The following is a 20,562-nucleotide window of genomic DNA, read 5'->3' as shown; positions in this document are numbered from 1 at the left end:
TCTCCAAGTGTATTAGGACACCCTTCTGCGTATTATTTCCCCGCCAAGGTTTGTTCAAACACTTGCGTGTTTTTTATTTAATATTTTAAATATTTTTCTATCATATTATACCGCCATTTTATTTTAACGTACGAATTTTAATTTGTCTCCAATTTTTAATAATTTATTTTTCAAATATTTAAATTTACCGCGCAAGTAATAGTAATAGTTAATAAATTAATTAATTACGGTTTGACTGAATATTTTTGTGTTCTAAATTGCCAAGTTGTCATCATAAATATTTTTAAAAAAATATACACTAAAAAATTTTTATATAAACTTTAATAAATATAATAATTATTACTATTAGGAAGAAAGTTAATTACAAATCAGTTATTGAATTAATTACATATTTTATGAATAGTGTTAACAATTGTGATAAACTAAAAATATGAGAAAACAGTAAAAAAATATATCCAACCAATAAAACAAAAACTTCAACACAAATGCGGCTGCTTAATTTCAAATCCCAGTGAAAATTAATTTTTGTTACAAAGGTTTTAAATTAAGCAGCCAATTATTCACATACATGAGTAATTATAAATAATTACGATGGTGGTACCCATCCACCAAATGATTTTTCGAGTTCTTGTGCCACTGCAATACATAAATGATCGTGATACGGAGCAGCAATGACCTGATCAAAGTAAATATTTAAAATATAAAAATATATTTTTTTAATAAGAATAAACAAAAGTAATAATAATTTACTTGTATTCCAACAGGCAAACCGTCTTCGCCTAATCCCAGTGGTATTTGACAAGTCGGTAATTTTAAAACATTAAATAATGCCCAATACCCAAAATTGTAGGGTCTGAAAAAGTATGAGTAGTGATAGCTTGCTGAAAAAGGAGATGAGGGAAATAATAATACTCCGTCGTCTCCGAGTTTTTCCTAAAAAAGTATTTGATTACATTCATTAAATATTGGTATAATGTGTGACAAGGGATGAAACAAAACGATTTCAGACCAGGGTGGTTGGCTGACATCATCCGCAGTCTGAAATCGTGTTTTATCTTCAGACACACAATAGGGAACTAGTACCCAGTCAGAAAACTAGGAATCGACCAGAGATCTAGTACCTGATCACGCAGTGTACACAAGTTTGTGCTCAGTAATAAGAATAAAAGAAAAAAATTTGCACAAATATACCTAATTCAAAATGACGATCGCCGGCAAATTCACGTGAATTAAATTAAAATACATATTCAAATATCGAATGTCATAAAAGAATGTCGAAATTGACATTGTGAAAAAATATGTGAATAAGACAATCAGCAAGACAATTAGCAAGACCATCAGCAAGACAATGAGCAAGACTATCAGCAAAGCAGTGAGTAAGATAATTTGCAAGATCACCAGCAAGACAATTAGCAAGATCATCAGCAAAGCTATAAGCAATAAAATTACCAAGACCATCAGCAAGGCAATGAGCAAGATACTTAGTAAGATCACCAGCAAGACAATAAGCAAAACAATTATCAAAATCATCAGCAAAGCAATGAGCAAGACAATTAGCAAGATCATCAGCAAGGCGTGAATTTGCTCATGATCGTTATTTGGATATAGGTTGAGCACAAATTTCCGTACCCTGCCGATCAGAGATTTAATGCCTGATCAGAGAACTAGTACTTGATCAGGGAGCCAGTACATAATCAGGGAACTACAGGAGTAGGTCTTTTACGTAATTTATAAACTTACCAGTAAATATTTTTTCATATTATTAGTTACACTATCTGCCCATGATTTACTATCTTTAGGAAAAAAATCCTCATCAATAAGTTTTAAAATAGCAGCCAAAGTAATATTTGATTTATTAGTAACAAGATTAATAATTTCATTAGTAGCACTCGTTCTCGACTTTCGATTCATAATATCCGATTTAAAATCAGCTTGTTCTTGACTCATCCAATATCTCCATAATCTAAAGCTATATTCTGAACCAGGTAGTTTTATTTTTTGCACAGATCCAGTCAGATTTTTAAAATGTCTCACCACTTTAGTAAATGTATTACGCGTATCATCAGTTATTTTGCTTACACGAAGATCTCCCAATGATTCCTGATAAAATATTTTCAATTGCTTAACATCCACAGGGAGATCCAAATTTTTTTTTAAGTCTGCGTTTTTAGTCATTATTTTTAGTAACGGCAATAAATCCTTCGCATGTTTGCATATCGGTCCAGCTTCAGCCATCGAATCAGTAAAATCAACTGACCTCAAGCCAATACCTTTCATAGGTGTCGATTCTATTGGTAAAATAGTTGAATATAAATTAAAAAAATTCAATTATGAATTTTATTATCATAAAAAAAAAAAAAAAATAAGACGAGTAATTACTTGCGCTGGGTTTTAAACCAAATACACCATTGAAGAATGCAGGCATTCGTATCGAACCCCCAATATCTGATCCAAGCGCAAATGGGACACCGCATGCGGCTGTTATGGCTGCATCTCCACCGCTACTTCCACCTACAGTGCGGGTGGTATTGTATGGATTATTTGACTGTCCATACACCAAATTCCTAGACTCAACCCACAAATTAAGCTCAGGGATATTCGTCTTGGCGATAATTATGGCACCGGCATCTTTAATGTAACCAACGACAGTCGCATCTTCTGTAGATCGATAGCCTTTCCTGGCCATCATACCCACTGAGTGAAGTAAACCTTATCATAAAAATAAGTAAATAAATAAATAATTAATAGAATACCCTAAGGATAATAACTAGGGACAAGATTTTTGCTTTAATTTCGAATGAATGGTTAGAATGTTTGGTGTTACGGTGAAAATATTGGTCTTATAAAAAAAGTTTTCAAACAAAAGTTGTAGGAAATTTAATTTTGGAAAAAAAATGTCTCGTATGATTTTTTTATACGACCAATATTTTCAACGCAATTTTAAAATTAAGATTCGTAATGAACGATTCAAATTTTTGATAATTAAGAAAATCTTAATTTTAAAATTGCGGTGAAAATATTGATCGTATAACAAAATCACAAGAGACATTTTTTCTAGAAAATTAAATTTACTACAACTTTTGTTTGAAAAATTTTTTTATACGACCAATATTTTCACCATAATTCCAAAATTAAGATTCATAATGAATGATTCAAATTTTTGATAATTATGAAAATCTCAATTTTAAAATTACGGCTTTCCTATTAGATTTATGAAAAAATGGTAAGAGACATTTTCTTTACAAAATTAAATTCCCTACAACTTTTGTTTAAAAAATTTTTTGATACGACCAATATTTTCACCGTAATATCAAAAATTTGACAGTATTAATTATTAATTGTTATTTTTGAATCAAAGCAAAAATTCTGGCCTTGGTAATAACTGATTTTAAACGTGAATTAGAATAGCGATCGATTTAGAAAACTTGGAAATGTCAAGATATTTTGACCATGGATTTTAGTTTTAGTCGAATTACGAGCCTTGAAAAATGATCAGAATTTTTTTCCTTTAGTAGAAAAAGTCAAGGAATCATAAGGAAATTTTTTAACAGCATTTCGATCGCCATCTAGTAAAAAAAAATCCATCAAACCTTGAACTTCATTGCTTTCTTTAGTAGTAAAAGGTACGCCCAAAAATGGTTTTTCTAATTTCAATTTATCTATATCAATATCGCTCGCCAAAATTTTATCAACATTCTTCGCTTCTTCTATTGCTTGATGATATCTTTCATCGACAATGACATTCAGTAAGCCATTAACTTTCTTACATCTTTCAATAAAAGTAGAAACAACTAGTTCAGAAGAAATCTCTTTCTTTCTAATCACAAAAATTAAAAAATATTATTCTCATATATTTAAATATCACAGGTAAAAATAAATGATACTGAAGTTAGCCAACGTCTAATAATTTTTGAATTGGTTTTTAAAACAGTAAATCATAAAAAAAAAAATATTTGAAAAAATTGCACCTATAGTTTTTTAAATTCTTTACAAGTGCATTATTTTTACTTTTATTTTTTAATTGATTTGTTGAAAAAAATCTAAAAATTATTCCGTTAATTGTCTACTAATTTCAGGATCATGTAGGAATAATATAAAAAAATATATATGTATATTTATATAAACCTTATTTTTTCTGCTAGATCAACAGCACTTTCTAGTAGCAATTTATCATCAATTGGTGAAACTTTTTTATCTTTTCCATGATAGTATATCCCAAAAATAAAATTAATAATACTGTCAAATATACAATGCACTTGTACAATAAAACAACTTAAGAATGAAACAAGTAGTTTTTTAAACTGTTTTAGTAAAGAATTTGATTCCTCCTGTCGAAAGAATATACAAAAAGTATTATTTTTTATTAATTTCCTAATATTGATGATAAATATAACGAAATACTTAAGTATTTGTTTGTTATTTTACCTTTTGTGGTGTAAAAGTACACATGATTTTTACAAATGTTCCACTTTTTATATGGTTTTAATTTCATGGAATTTTTTACTCTCAAAAATAAAAATTCTGTAATTTAAAAAAATTACCAAGATGTTGACCGACGACTAAATAAATTAGTCATGACAATGATAAGGCAAATAAAATAATTGATCAGCGGTCAGCAGGTATAGTACGTTCATTTACTGGATCTGATTGCATCAACTTTAACTGTTTCTACTTTTTTCCTCCACTCCATATCCATGAACACTAAAAAAATTTTACGATAGTAACTTGAAATCGTCTGTGGACTGTCTTTTGTGCGCACAGAGTATAGTAGAGTTTTAAATGAAATATAGGTGCTTCAATGTATTTAATTGATAAAAAAATTGTCATTGAAATTCATAAGCATATGACATATATTATCATTTTGAATAGTTTTATGAAATAAGATAACGACATTGATGACTAAGAAATTCTCGTTTACACTAATGTTATTTAGAGGATTGCCACGCGCAGAACGGACAAAATGTCTCGTAAAAATAGAGAGAATACTATAGTCAGTATACTGTGTAGTACATTCTTTCCTATATTGGCCATATAGGAGTACTACATATATGGACTTTTATAATAGGAACTCATAGAATCTGTATTGAAATGTATGGATCTATGTAAGAATCCATAAGAATTAATATAAGAGTCTATGGATTTATACAAGTATCCATATAGAAAACTATGGGTATCTGAATTCCCATATAGAAACTTGGATATATGGATTTATTTATGGGAATCTGGGTTTCTATATAAGTAATTTCTATAGAATCCGGGTATCTGCGTTTCCATGTCTATCGTCTATACGTGTAATAAGTTTCAGTGTCTGCACAGCTAAACGAAACAAGATAATTCCATTCTAATGTAATTCCCGTAATATTCGGTATTCGGAAGAATTACGGTATTTTACAGTAAGCGTACGCTATTTCACGGCTATAGTACGGTATTTTTTCTGTAAATTTGCAGTAAGAGCGGCAATTTTCCGCAAAATTGTGATAAGCACGCAGTATTTTACCGTAAAGTAAAACATTGCACTGTAAAAATCAATGAAAATACCACAAGTTACAGTAAATTTCCATAAATTGCGTCAAATGGGCCCTTAAATACCGTATTTTACAGTTAATTACGGCAAAAGGATAATAAAAACCGTCAAGAATTAAAACTAAAATTATCTAATAGATTAAGAGTTTTATTTATCTGGAGATTTCGTCAAAATGCGAAATTGGTTGATTTTCATTTAATTTTATTTACAAGTAAGCAAACTATCAGCATTATCTGATCAACATCTGAAAATGATTTAGTGTCCAAGTGATCCATGATATGATACTGTTTTATTTTAGTCAATATTCTGTCAATAAATATCACTATCAGCTCTGTATAGGAATCAATTTTTTTACTACCGTCCGCTGAACAATTGCTGTCAAGGGGAATAAATGTAAACTTAATTTTTTTTAGGTCTTCTGTAGGTTGTATTCCAGGCAACTCTTTCATAGTAATAACTTCATCCCCAGCTTCTAATAAATTTAAGAGACCGCAGTCTTCAATGATGTAAGAATTTGAGGCTTGAACGTCATAACTATGAGACAAAAATATTATCTCGCCATTGGTTCCGATGCCTACTAAAAATTTAACTACGGAATAATCCTCGTAACTGGAATGTCTGAGGGCGCGTTGTTCAATCGACGGTGTTGTGTACAGTCGATACTCGAGAAAGTCGATTACCACTCGGCAGTTTGGACGCAGGTTAAAGACGGGAGACATGGTCAGCTTCATTCTTTCTTCGTTGGGCCAATCAACAAATTTCTTGGCTCTCGGAAGCAATGTCTCTAAAACGTTATGGAAAATTCTAGATGCCGACCTATTAGCGACTTTGAAGATGCGCCCGAGCGCTTTAAAATTCAGCCCAAGTTTTATCCTCATAAGAAACAATAGTAGTCGATTTTCACTCAAGACTTTCTTTATAAACCTTCCATTACTGTTATTTGCCTTAATATCATTCAGCAGAACTTCGAAAAATGATGACGTGACACCTCCGAATTGTTTCATTGTTCCGTTGTCTTTCATGTCCTCAAGTGTTAAAAAGCCACCATCATTTTTATTTTTTGATAAACTGTAATCGTGGTCATGTGGAAGAAGATCACTAGAAGTCTGAGTCGACTGTTCACAAGTTTGTTTTCTTTCAACTGGTATTTCAGTAAAGACCACATTTTCTAATGGGTCTTGCAGACAAGAAATTTCAGAAAATTCATCACTTGAAGAATCATCGATGAAGTCAGTTTGAATCTCGACTTCGTTTGCTTGCTTTGGGGAATTTTCCGTAATGATCTTTCTTTTCTTTGGTAGTGGAAGTGAGCTTTCATCCGACGTAAGATGGACTGAGTCTGATTTTATCGATGGAAAAATTGTTGGGTTGTATGCTTCCTTTCGTGGATCATTAGACTTTTCACCGCCGATGAAATGTAAGTTGCAGATTCGGGAATTTTTAGTTGGCATCCATGAATCATCTTGATTGCTGAAAAAATATTGTTAAAATTTGAATTATTTGAATCGAACACGATTAGCAAACTTTTAGTATATATATAAATATATATACTGCAATGCGAAAAAAATTACTACTGTTTTCATTTTGTTTTTACGAGTCACAGAAAAATTTTAAGCGCGTATTTTAAAACTGAATTTTTAAAATCAATTTTATCTGTATTAATAAATTAACTTTTATGAAATATTTTAAAATTAAATTCGGACTACTTTTACTCCTATAAATTTATCTTAAGCTTCGGGAAGGTCCATAGTAATTTTTGTCCCAACTTTTCATACAAATTTTCTAAACTCAAAACTAAGAACAAGGCTCGATGTATTTATCGATAATCTAGCAATTAACGTTTTCATTTTATAAATTTTCATTTGTTAAAGAAAAAAACGCGGGTAAAGTTTCCATTTATTGCAAGACTGCAATAAGGACAGTACCATTCGTTAACTTGAGTGTGGTAGAGAAGTTGAAGTTCAATGTAGTTTTCAACGAATTCAAAATTCATTTCGAATTTCATATTTTTACAATACTATGATATTTTGTACGTACATATTTTCTTGCACATTAGCAATCCATGTAATTTTTCGCTCTTTTTCCCACGTGCGTCCTGGGAAACAGTAGAATTTTATATCATCCCGGTTCTGGTAATTACTTGTACATCCAACTACACAGCATTTACGTTTCAAAAATTGTTTGTTCATATTGAAAAATATTATTGATATCTATTAACAAAATATTGTAGCTACGGTAATTTTTCGGATATAGTTATCAAAAATAAAAGTGAGTTTGTAATGCACATAACCTGCGAATATGAATTGAAACATTACGCCAATAGGTTACGGGTCTGCTCTCTAGTAGTGTTGCCCTCTATTTGATATCAAGTCTAATAAGATGGAGAAAATTAAATTTTCCACACTGTCGGAGTTTAAGATTCATACCGACCATGGTTACAAACTTATATGGCAGAAGTACCATTTGTGGCCACTGCTTCATTTTCGAGTATTTAAAACTTTTCCTAAAAGCCACTTTTCCTTGAAGTTGACAGTAATTTGATAATTGAAATTACTGAAATTTGCTGCCGGAATTTGCTAACAATTTGACAGCAATAGTTGTAAAGAAAAATTTTCGGTTAATTTTTCCTCAACTTAGAGGTCATTTTTTTTTCTAGAAAAAAAACCTTAGTAAAGGTTTCCTTGAATTTTTTGTCAAATTTCTGTCAACTTTGGGCTCTTCCGTTTTTGACGATAATTTGTACACAACTTTTGAAGTGAATTTGCATTTTCATTCGGGTAGTATATTTACATCAAATTGTTGTCAAAAAAGAAAAGCTCGAAATTAGCGGATATTTGACGGCAAGTTGAAGGAAACTTTCGTGAAATAAACTTGCTAAGAAAACTGATATTAGGGTGGGAATTCACGTATGTAAAGTTTGTCTTTTAAACCCAGTGCTACCAGAACGTGCGATATTTTTATCCCCTCCTGCCATTACACTCAATGCTATTTCATCTCAGGAGGGGGTAAAAATATCGCACGTTCTGGCAGAACTGTGTAAACCCTTTAAATTTGAGGTTATATCAGATTATAGTTTTATAACATTAGATGATTAATAATCTACTTGTTAAAACTTCATTAATTGTTGGAAAATTAAAAGTGTTCAAGTAACTTACCCCTGTTCGTTGGTAAGTCAGTTTTTATTGTCAATTTGTGGTTATTGTTAATGATAATAATCTATAGAAATAATTTTAAGAGTAAAACAAATAAATTGCATTTACCGCCAAACAAAAAATGTAAAAATATATAATAAATAAACGGGTAAATGTACAATTCATAATAATTTTAATGGTTATTTAATTAATCCAGAAGATATTGAGTCTATTATTATTGTAAATTTGTTGACGTTAAATCATGAAGAACCCTATGAAAGCCACACAAATATTAGTGGTAAAGGTTTTATTTATTACATATAAATATGTAATTATTACTTAACAATAATGATATACGTATATAATCACTTATAATAATTATATAATTACTTTAAATAATATTTAAAATGACATATAATAATATATATAATTAAAATTAAGAATCATAAAAATGTTTGAAATAAATATATTGAAATGTTCAACAAAGTATTTAATGTATAAATAATATTAATATACTTATTAATTAAGTGTTAAAATTAAGTAACTAAAAATATTCAATGATTAATTGTTGATCATTTAACAAAAATCCACCTAGTAACACGGAACGGTGTAAAAAAAGTAGATTACACTCTGTTAAAATTACACGGATGGAAAATTTACTTTGAGAAAATTTTTTACAGAGTCCCTCTACCCTATGTTAGCAACACTAATTTAAATCAGGGTAAAAATAAACCCGGTTTGAAAAACTGGTCCTTAAGTTACTTTCTAAATTTATACTTGCAGGTGACTAGTCTTCTTTTCTTCATTCTTGAGAGAAAAAAAACTAAATCATGGTAAAAGAACGCGGAGTTATTATGCCGATTATCCGTAATTTTATAAATTCATTGAAACCAAAAGCAAGTAGACGACATTTTGTAGGGGAAGACTATAATGGTACGAAATATTACGAAGATTTGAATCAACGAAATCGACGCGGGCGATCATTTGAACCGAAAGATCCTGAAAATTTTCAAGAAGAAATTCCGGCTGAGTGGGAGGCTTGGCTGCGATACCGAAGACTTGAAAGACCTTCTGATGAAGAAGTCCAGGCTAATTACAACTTAATGATTATGAAGAGAAGAAATGCTGCTGAGCTAGAAAAGAAATATAAAGAAAATGCTGGAAGAAAAATCGAAGACAATCTTCCTAAAGAAAAATTAAGTTTTCCTACTTACGAGGAATACAAAGACTTTGGTCAAAATTATAAACCGAAGTCAGATAAATAATTAAGCTGTAGAAAGTTATGATAAAGTAAATATATATATTGAATAAATAATAAGCTTTGTAATATAAAAATTGTAAATGTTTATTATAACAAAAAGACATTAGTACATTAATTGTTTATTTTTTATAATTAAATCAAATGATCACTTTGTTAATTAAGTGAATCGTAATATAATACCCCGAATACTATAGAAGTTATATATATATTATAATTAATATTTTTTTTACAGATTTTTATATATAGAAGTTGATGTATCGCTATGATTTTTTTCTAAATTACATTTAATTTATGTAATTTTATTTTATTAATTTAGTTGACTTTTCTTAACTTAAGAAAAGAAATGGAAAAATAAGTTATATCTTGTAACTTAATTTCAAATCAATTTAAGAATCATAGAAATTACGAGATTTTTTTTACGGAACTAAATTCATTTTTTAACACAGTCTAGTAAATTTTAAAATGAATCGTCGGATTTATAAACTAATTTGTTTTTTTTTTGTATATGTCTGAGTAACAGTAGATATTAATATTAATCCTTATAAATTCTAACCAGAATAGTCGCTATGGTCAAATAACGCCTGGTCATAGAGCTCGCCTTTTACCAGTCGGCCACCAAAGTAGCGGCCGTTTAATGAATCTCTTGCCCGTTCCGCTTCTGAAAAATAAAACAATGAGAAAATTAATTCAAATTTTGTTTTTTTAAGCCGGAACCAATAAAAATATGTCTTTTTTGAATTAGTAACGCGATATAGATGTTCCTGAAGATCGGAACGTTTTTCGCGCAACGAAAAAAAAATTGAAAAGCAAAAAATCTACTGGACCCATATAAAAATCTTGCCTAAACCTGGTCACCAGTACACTAGTTTTCTACGTCTTTATATAACTATGAATCTTGCTGCAGACACTGCTACAAAGTTTTAAATTGCAAGTCTTGTCAAACTTAAAAAAAAACTTTGTGCAAGAATATTGAAGATATTTTGCTCAAGGTGCATTGGTACAGTGACTTGAGCTAATCTTGCACCAGAAATTGCTTGCATATACCAACGCATACCTTGCGCTAGATCTGCTCCAGAAGTGTCATATTGCAATGTCTCACTTCCGTCTCTGTCACTTTATCCCTCCATTGGCATACGATACAGGATCTTGGGGTAAAGTGACAGAGACAGAAGTCAGATATATAGATAGTATGATATGACACTTCTGGAGCAGATCTGGTGCAAGATATACGTTAGTGTCTGCAAGTAATTTCTGTTGCAAGACTCGCTCAAGATACGCGTAAGTAACTTTACTAACACATCTTGAGCAAGAGATCTCCAATGTTCTTTTGTACAATATCATGTGCAAGTCCTGCAACAATCTTGTCTTAGAATATCGCATTAATATCTTGTGACAGATTGATAGGTATATAAAGACGTAGACACCTAGGGGTCTTCCTCAAGATACTTTCATAAAAATAGTACAAGACTACTACAAGATTGTCTTGTATACGTCGTCTTGGGCAAGTCTATGTAGTATTTATTAAAAGATTCTTGTGATCAGTGCTTTGACCAGCAACGTGATGGTTTAATATGTGAATAAATAAATTACTAACCACTCATTTGAGAAAATTCAACAAATATTTTAACAATAACTTCAGCATCTTCATCATCCTCAGACTGACGTTCATTATAAATAATAACGCGTTTGACGACTCCGAATTTCGAACACTCATCTTGGATCTCTTCTTGAAGAGTTTCATCAACATCTTCAGGCGCAACCATATTCCTGAGTATTACAACACGTGATTCAACTTTGCGCATTAATTTTTGCATTACTAAGTGTCGGGCACTTTGGCCTTTTATTGACATATTTTCTTGCTGCTGCAAAGTCTGTGGTTCAGTTTCTTCAAGTAACTTCTTCTGCAATTCTTCCTGTTGTTTTTGGTGGGCTTGTTCTTGTGCTCGTCTAGTGACGTCAACGATTGGTGCAGTAGCTACTGGTATCTAAGCACGGATAATTTATTATTAATATAACATACAAATAATATAAATTATATTAATTAATACACACCACTGGTGCACCAACAATCGTAGGAGCAACAACTGCTGGTGGAGGAATTATGACAGGTTGTCCAGGGATTGGTTGGATAATTGCTGGCGGTCGGGTCAAGGTTTGAGGGATAGCTATCCCAGGTGGAGGAATTATTGGTGCTACTGTTGCAATTGTTGGAGGTGTCATAATTGCTGTTGGAGACAAAGTTGGTCGAACTATACCAGGAAGAACTAAAATAAAATTAAAACAGAAATTATTATCAATGAAATATAACTCGAAATATTTTGTATACCAAAAAAAGAACTTGATAAACAATAAATATTTTACCAGGATTTAAAATTGGCGAAGCAGAAGCTCCTAATTTAGTAAGCCCAAGAGCAACAGCATTACTAGCGACGGCATCCATTGCTTGAATTTTAGCAGTAGCGGCAGCAGCAGCAACAGCTGCAGCTGTTGGCATCATACTTGTTCCACTTGGAGGTCCCATCAAAGCATTAGGAGGTGTTATAGCTCTTCCTACTCTTAAATATTGCCCTCCAAGATCGAACAGATTCATTGAAGCAATCGCTTCGAGCGCTGATTGCATCGTTTCGTATTCGATAAAACCGTAGCCCTTGTGACGATGGGGTGAACTTCCCTGAGCTAATTTGCAGTAAGTTATGGGACCGAAAGCTTCGAATACCGACTTTATGTCATCTTCCGTTAAATCTTGATGAATGGATGCGATGTAAATGCGGTTGTAATGTTTACTTTCTTCTGTTATTTCATCAATAACTGACTGAGCTTGTGGCATATTCGATGGTCTTCCTACGACCTTTGACAAAAAAAAATTGTATGAAAATCTGATTGGAAATTTTTATCTTCGTTAATATGGGATTGTTTTTAGGATTAAATTGAGAAAAATAATTATGGGATAAAATTTTTCTGTGTAATAAAAATTCGTTACAATAAAATTACAAAAGAAGTATGTAGAAAAAGACACTAGTGACCGGGGGTTTTGCTCAAGACTGGAACCGGAATCTTGCTCAAGTATGTGTTACTTGGGTACATGATTGATTTTTGTGTTATGGTAAAAAAGTCATTATTAGGTTCGCTAACCTCGAAATTTATTAAAAATGTAAAAAAAAAAAAAAAATTTTTAATTCAATGTTGTCTTGAATTTTTAAATAAAGAAATAATGAGAAATTTACTTCCGTTTCGGATGTCATGTTGCCTTTTTTTGTAATCATTGTGTAACGAATTTTCTCAACACGGGAAACTGAAGGTCTAATACTAGAATGAGGATAAATAATAAAAATTTTGCCGACCTCCGGCGGTGAGAAAGGATCACGGGAAGGCGAGGAATTCGTTATATGGGTACATCCAGCTACCTTGATGTTACGGCCACCAATCATCACGCCATTCATTTGTTCAAGCGCCAATTGGGCAGCTTCAGGTATCTCGTATTCCACAAACGCAAAACCCTTGTGTTTTTGAGTCACTGGATCCCACGACATGTTGATTGATTTTATTGGTCCAAATGGCAAGAACGCCTGACGAATCGTGTCTTCTTTAAGTTCAAAACTTATACTTCCCACGTAAACCCTGCGCAATTAATTTACTTTAATTTAAAGTAATTTAAATTTTACTATCATTTTTTTCAATGACAATTTACAAAATACTGTCATTTAAATAAATATCAAAATTTTAAATATACTATCAAAAATTTTTGTTGGAAAAAAATATTCTTATAAATTTTCGTCTATGAAACAAAAGTTTTTTGTTCAGAGATAAATTTACTGATTTTTAAAAATAATTTAATTTTCCAATTACAGGTGAATTTAAATTTAAAAAATTAAATAAATATTTCAAAAAAATTTGATAGCGTAAATGAGATTTGAGGCATAGGTGAAGATCTGAAGATTTTTGTTTGTCGAAATTGGTAGGAGCTTGAAGCAAAGAACAAACAAACCTGCACATGAGGGCGAGAGCCTGCTGTCTCTGCACTTGATTCCGTTGACTAGCCATTTGCTGTAACACAAAGGACCACAGGCCTTCTATTGATTTCCCTCCCCATTTTTTTAAAATTTTATTTTATATATTTCATATAAAAAACTACTGTTTAAAAATCCCAATTGAAGTTTATTAAGTGACCAAAGTTACTCAGTGATCAGCGAAGTTAATTTATATATTTATTTTAATGACAAAACTCAATTCATATTTTGATCATTTAAAAGATCAATGGAATTTTTTAAACAGCTTTGTCTCGTTCACATCTCATGTATATTTTCCCTTAAGGTTCCATTCGTAAAAAATAAAATTCGATTTGAATACAGCTCAGCTCCCGCCGGTTTTAAATTATGGCTCTTTTAATACAATGAGTAAATTTTAATAAAGACAAAAACGTAAATTGTTTTTCCTTCATATTTATATATATAAATATACATACAAATCTTTTACACTAACCTGCACATTAGTAATAAAACTTGTTGCCGCAGGACCAACTTATTCTTCTGCAGGAAGAAAAAATCAACCAATCAGATTTTTTTTTTTTTTTTTTTTTATTTGTGAAATATTTTCTTGAATAATTTTGTGAGCCGAGCTTCTTTTAATTTGCAATAAAAAACTTTATTTTTTTATATAAGTATAATTTGAATATTTGAATGAGAATGTGACGGGACTATTCATATAAAAAAAAGTAATAAAAAGTTTTTGCAATCTTTATTGTACCATATATTTAAATTTAAGTTTATTCATATAGTATTTTTTATGATACCAGTATCGGAATTTCAAGTTTCAGTGTCTCTACAGCCAGTGGAAGATAATTTCAGTCCAATGCCGCAAATGAATATTAGCTAACGCATAAATTGCGAATACCTTCAGTCAGCGGGTAGAAACAAACTAGTTTCGTCCCTTGGAAAAGAATAGTATATTTTTCTTAATGGTGATCACACCATTGGTCTTATATTAAGTTGTTTCTGACTGGCTACTGACATTGAAACTAAGTTCCATTGCAGGTAATCATGAAAAATATAGTGTGAAATTCTGGATGGAACACGATTTCAGACTGCGGGTGATGTCAGCCAACTTCACCCTGGTTTTAAATCATTTTGTTTCATCCCTTGTCATACAATATACTATTGAACGAATAATATTTGCAAAACGTATTCGACTATTTAAGGTATAAGAGATCTAGTACCTGATCAAGGAACTAAATCCCTAACCAGGTACGAGTTCCCTAATCGGGTACTAGTTTTCTGATCATTCTTTCATACAATATAAATAATTTCTATTTTTTTCTTTAAAATGTTAATGAAAAACTCACTGGAGCGTTATTATTATTATATTTATTATTATTATTATTATTATTATTATTATTATTATTATTATTATTATTATTATTATATCAATAAATCTATTTAAATATATGGAACAATAGATTGCAAAGTTATTTATATATCATCCAGATAATAGAAAAATAACTTTTTGAATTTTAATAATAAAATACCGAATTTTAATAACAATATATCGATCACTATATTTTTTAAGTAAATTTAAATTATTTAAATTGAATAAATTCATTTGTATAAGTTTGTATATAAAGACTCAGTTGAAAAACAAATAAAACTTTATTACTATGCTACATTTTTTTTTTAAATCTCCCGAAAATAATTAAAATTGTTGATAAAAAAATTAAATGTCCGATTAATTTTCATTTGAATGACTACTTTATACATAAATTGAATACTATCCAGAATTCAAAATTGTCCGGAAATAAACAATGCATTAAATTATTTAAAATGATAAAAAATTCAAAAAGATATTTTAAACAAATGACATTAATTTGAAGTTTATAAAATACCTGTTGTTGATGGGCCAAAGTTTGTTTCATTAAGACCATCTTAATACTTTGTTCCATCGCGTACTTTTTGGCTCTGTTGATCGCATCCTGTTGCTCCGATGATATCTTTGGCAAACCGGCACCGAGAATCCCCGGAAGAGAAAGATATTTTGCTCCAGGGCCTTAAGCATAAAGATACGTTTGTTTTTAAAAATATTTAGCTCAAAATATAAAAATGAACTGAATAATACATTAAACTATAATCAGATCTTATCAGCAAAAGCTCATTGATTTTTTGGAAACGGCTGTCAATATAACTTAAATTGATGCGTCTCAACAATAAAATTCACTTTTTCAAATATTTCATCACGTATATAGGTCAGAAAATAATCTATTTAATTTTTTCAAGGCAAATGTTCTTTTTAAATAGTTAACAAATTAATTTTGAATACAATTGATTGCGCGCCTCGAACGCGAAGCGGAGCTTTATAATCGACTTATCAAGATCGCGTGTTTTTCTCACATTAAACTGTATATATTATTTTTATAGCACACTTACACGTTATGAAAAGCACATCAATATAAAGAGGGATTACTAATGAATAAGCCTGATATTTTTTTTTAAGTTATCTAATACGTATTAATATAAAGAAAAGTTAAATAAAAAAATTTATCGTGGACATCCATTAGTCTGTGGTTCAAAAAAAGGTTGTAGTACGGTTATTTCGAGAATGACTTGGCCAAATGACCTAATTTTTTTTTAAATCTTCAGAATTATGCAGAGAAGGTTTCTTTTGAAAATTACTACTGTAGTCCTTCTTTTTTTTTTATAATAAATCATTGCTGTTAAACCCGGGAATTTTAAATTCAAACAAACGCAGACTGCAGCTATTTTTATTAGGAATGTTCGCCTTATCTTACTTTTTTCGTTGACTTTTATTACCATATGTTTGTCATGGAAATTTCTATGAAAAAACGCAGGCGATTCAAACTTTTTTAAAACATAACATTAGCGTTCGAATCGTGCACTTTTGAATTTTCAAAATAATTTTTTTTTGTTGCGCGAAAAAAATTCCGATCTTCAGGTACATTTATAGGTGGAAATTTATGAGTAAATTATTATTTTATATTAACTTACCAGCAACCACTTGACCCGTTTGATTGAGGTCATAAATTGGTCCTGCCAAGAAGTCCGACGCATTTCCTATAAAAAATAACGAATTAGATCCCACTGCTTATTACATATATTGTGTGTTTTATATCTCTACCATTACTTGAAAAAAGTATTATTTTTGATTTTATGACAAACATAATAAAATAATAAATTTTTCTGTACATTGTAATGGTAGAGATTATTTTAAATGTATTATGTACAAATAGTTTTATAAAAATTTAAGGATGAAATAATAAAATATTTTTTCTGTAAAAAAATCCCGTTTTTTTTTTTAAATTTCAAGTAGACTTTTACAATTGAAAGAAAAAAAATAATGAAATAACATGAATAAAATAATACAAAGCACAAAATATAATAGAGTATTGATAAATTTGAGATAAAAAAATTAAAAAAAAAAAAAAAATAATTTATTTAATTTAAATAAAATAATTGATAAAATTTAGATACTTCTAAGACGAATTTTGAAAAATTGAATGCAAAAAAAGAAATAAAGGACGTGTTAATAAAGTAACGTCGCCATGCAGCAGCTCCCGACAGTCAGGATCACCCCTCAGTACTGAAAGTTTAAAGATATTAAAATAATCAAGACATATGTATGAAGAAAACAAATATCCTTTGGTTAAAAACCAAAAAAAAATTTCTTTCTACAAATCCATCTCAAAATATCAAGTAAAAAAGACGAACTTTTTAAAAATATTTATAATTTATCAGATTTATTAAAATGAATTTAATTTATTACAACAGTCAACATTTAACCGTTACTGTTTTTTTCGTTTATATATTTAATTACTCTTGATAATAAATTCATTACTGACATCACACAAAAGCTTGATTGGTAACAATGTTATTTTCACGATAATTCACGACCATTAGTCTCTGGAACAGAAATCAGAACACGCTAAAACGTATTTTTGATCGATATCTATTCAGTTTTGCGTATATATTAGACTGTGCCAAATAAAGTCGACATTTTTTTTCAGTTCCACACGAAAATTATGTCGCAAGTGACGTCAAAAAAAATTGGGTACCAAATCGGGCCCTACAATTCAATTACAAAACGCGCGCTCATTTAAATAAAATTTCCCATGGAAAACTTTTTTTTAACTTTGTAATTTTATAACTCGTTAATAGATCAATAAATTGAAACGACTATGAAATACTTCTGTAGAGAATTAAATGCTGTACAAAAAAGGTCTGTTATTATTTTTTGATAAATTTAACTGTTTAAAAGTTATTTGAATTTGAATTCAAATTTAAAATGAATTTCTCGTTTTTTTTTACTTTTTCAGAAAAACTATTGGATTTATTACAAAATTATAAGAGAGCTTTTTTGTAGAGCATTCAATTACTTATAAAAATATGTTATGGTCATTTCAATTTATTGATCGGTTAACGAGTCATAAAATTTCTGTAAGAAAAAAAAAATTTTCCCATGTTATTTAAATGGAAAATTTGATTTAAGCGAGCGCGCGTTTTGTAATTGAGCTCGAAGCTCAACTTGATACTCAATTTTTTTTTATCTGACATATGACGTAATTTTTATGTGACTGAAAAAAAATATCGATTTTATTTGGTATAGTCTAGTATATATATGTATATAATTTAAGTCATTAAGTTGAATGATTTTCAACACCTAACCGTTCATTGGGGGCTGAGCAATGATTGATTGCACACAAATAATCCGAGACTTGTTGCAACGCAGAAATCTGTAAGCACAAAGCAAAGGAGGATACGCTCAGTGCATTTTCTGCGCCAATTTTAAATTTTTTGCCTCTCTCAAATCCTAATCAACGAAACTAATCCCTAGTAATTATTTCTGTAATTCACTTTATTTAAATCATTATTTTTCTTTACTTTTTTTTTTATTGATGTTGATTTCAGGTTTTTCATTTCCTTACATTTTTTATTCAAAACTTACCTGATATATTTATTATTTAATAAACGAAATGTTATTTTATTTTATTATATATCATTATTTTTTTATTTCGCAATTTCCACAACTGATTATAAATTTCTACTTTCATTAGTAAATTTAAATTTCAATACTAGTTATTACAAATTTTATTACAAAAAGTACTATACTATATTTTGATAGAAGTTACAACTTAATACTCTCTTATAAAAGAGTTTACCAAACCATTATATTGAAATTTAAGATAATTAACCTTAAACTCGTCACTTCTCATCTTAGGATAAATAATAATAATAATTATTAATTTAAAATTATCCATTGTGTCAAACTGACAACATAAAGGGATACGGGCTCTTTTGTTTCAGGAATTTTAAATAAAAAGGTCAGTTGTCGTAATATTGATTCTACCACGTTGTTATTTACCTCTACGGTATTTTAGCCAGATATTATCACTGAGTACAAAAGTCAAAGGAATAAGTAAGTAGAAATTTATAATCAGACGTGAATCTGTAGGATTGTGACTACCCTAAATGCTGACCTATCTAAAATAATTAAATCGAGCTAATTTTTGGTACTCGACATAAAACTGGTGTGTCAGTAGGAGTTCGTAATAAACTCATATTCATTTCAGTTCGAATTGTAGCGTTTCAGTTTCATTCGTTTGGCGCACGCTCATGATCACAGCTCAGATGAAGGCCACAGATTCTGTACTGTCTCCCTGCTGTAACATCTCAGAACAGAAGGATAACCATACATTAGTTTTATTTACGGCCATCTTAATTCCTTTTTATTTTGTATACCTTTTATAACAATTAGCCTATTATTATTTTTATTATTATTATATTTGCAGTAACTGCAACCATATTTATGTTTAATTTATTTTTTCATTTAATAAATTCCTCGTTTGCTCCCTAACTAAATTATACTTATTCTTAGAAAAAAAAAAAATTTTACTACGCACTGTAATGCGTAATGTCACAGATCAATTGCTTTGATTTTTTTTACTCTATCTTATATTAATAGTAATATTTATATGCTGGCAAAATACCTTCTATACGAGCTTTCTTCATTGGTGGCTCCGAGATATTTTGATTTGAAGAAGCCTAGAAAATGTTAAAATCTAGTGTTAATTTTTAAAATATTTTCATGTCTCACAATTAATTGTAACCAATTGGAGTAATAAAATCAATAATTAAATGAAATTCAACCATATATACACACATATATATATGAATATATATGTATACATATATAAATGGCGGCATAATAATGCAATTTTTTTTTTTGACTTACCATTGCCATTGTGCCATTCATTTTATACAGAAAGTTAATAAATCACTAAAAAATATAATAATATTAGTTATTAGTTAATTAATATATATAATTAATATCACGATAAAATAACACACAATAGCCGGTTACAATTGTATTGAACGAGAAATGTCTCTTTTAATGGTTAATGTCTGAACTGGGAAAGCGATAAACAGCGACAGCGACAATTAGGATAAAATTTGTTGGTTCTCTGCGGAAGTCTACGGAAGTCGTTTAAAATTAACTGTAGCAACTTTTACGTATATTGTAGGATTTGTAGGATGTGTCTGCTAGGAACTTTTGGTTTAGTGACAAAGAGTCAGTCTAGGGAAAAAGTTATTTACAAGATTTGTATCGGTGAGTTTTAAGGGAAAGGGTTGCAGAGTGATTTGAGA

General features: G+C 29.9%; 3 protein-coding genes across 9 annotated transcripts; 1 reads left to right on the top strand and 2 right to left on the bottom strand.

Annotated features, from left to right (window-relative positions):
* Window positions 1-340: 340 nt before the first annotated feature.
* Window positions 341-7,973, bottom strand: LOC103570158 (fatty-acid amide hydrolase 2). 3 transcript variants are annotated; one of them, XM_053738556.1, is made up of 9 exons: window positions 7,815-7,937; window positions 7,562-7,734; window positions 4,426-6,994; window positions 4,126-4,328; window positions 3,591-3,817; window positions 2,380-2,709; window positions 1,741-2,288; window positions 751-933; window positions 341-676 (listed from the first exon to the last, which is right to left on the bottom strand). In XM_053738556.1, the coding sequence occupies exons 3-9, from the start codon at window positions 4,447-4,449 to the stop codon at window positions 587-589; spliced, it is 1,605 nt and encodes a 534-aa protein (XP_053594531.1). In that variant the 5' UTR covers window positions 4,450-6,994; window positions 7,562-7,734; window positions 7,815-7,937; the 3' UTR covers window positions 341-586. The 3 variants fall into 3 exon arrangements, with proteins under 3 accessions (XP_053594531.1, XP_008546002.1, XP_014297615.1); XM_008547780.3 differs by having other exon boundaries at window positions 7,562-7,937; XM_014442129.1 differs by lacking the exons at window positions 341-676; window positions 751-933; window positions 1,741-2,288; ... (1 more) ...; window positions 3,591-3,817; window positions 4,126-4,328 and having other exon boundaries at window positions 5,651-6,994; window positions 7,815-7,973.
* A 512-nt stretch (window positions 7,974-8,485) lies between these two features.
* On the top strand, window positions 8,486-10,025 carry LOC103570159 (NADH dehydrogenase [ubiquinone] 1 alpha subcomplex assembly factor 2). The gene is made up of 2 exons (XM_008547781.3): window positions 8,486-8,691; window positions 9,439-10,025. Exon 2 carries the CDS (start codon window positions 9,486-9,488, stop codon window positions 9,918-9,920), a length of 435 nt encoding a protein of 144 aa, XP_008546003.1. The 5' UTR covers window positions 8,486-8,691; window positions 9,439-9,485; the 3' UTR covers window positions 9,921-10,025.
* Window positions 10,026-10,103: 78 nt separating this feature from the next.
* Window positions 10,104-20,408, bottom strand: LOC103570161 (poly(U)-binding-splicing factor half pint). 5 transcript variants are annotated; one of them, XM_008547786.3, is made up of 11 exons: window positions 20,266-20,408; window positions 20,150-20,194; window positions 19,905-19,959; window positions 16,909-16,974; window positions 15,792-15,952; window positions 14,396-14,442; window positions 13,321-13,534; window positions 12,278-12,764; window positions 11,969-12,180; window positions 11,511-11,901; window positions 10,104-10,574 (listed from the first exon to the last, which is right to left on the bottom strand). In XM_008547786.3, the coding sequence occupies exons 2-11, from the start codon at window positions 20,168-20,170 to the stop codon at window positions 10,465-10,467; spliced, it is 1,764 nt and encodes a 587-aa protein (XP_008546008.1). In that variant the 5' UTR covers window positions 20,171-20,194; window positions 20,266-20,408; the 3' UTR covers window positions 10,104-10,464. The 5 variants fall into 5 exon arrangements, with proteins under 5 accessions (XP_008546008.1, XP_008546010.1, XP_008546005.1 ...); XM_008547783.3 differs by lacking the exon at window positions 14,396-14,442 and adding an exon at window positions 13,902-13,960 and having other exon boundaries at window positions 10,105-10,574; XM_008547784.3 differs by lacking the exon at window positions 14,396-14,442 and adding an exon at window positions 13,902-13,960 and having other exon boundaries at window positions 10,105-10,574; window positions 20,279-20,408.
* Between the last annotated feature and the right edge of the window lie 154 nt (window positions 20,409-20,562).

This window comes from Microplitis demolitor, chromosome 4 (assembly GCF_026212275.2).
Source record: "Microplitis demolitor isolate Queensland-Clemson2020A chromosome 4, iyMicDemo2.1a, whole genome shotgun sequence".
Lineage (NCBI taxonomy): Eukaryota > Metazoa > Arthropoda > Insecta > Hymenoptera > Braconidae > Microplitis > Microplitis demolitor.
Note: the sequence above shows the minus strand (reverse complement) of the source record. Positions and strands in the feature narration are given on the sequence as shown.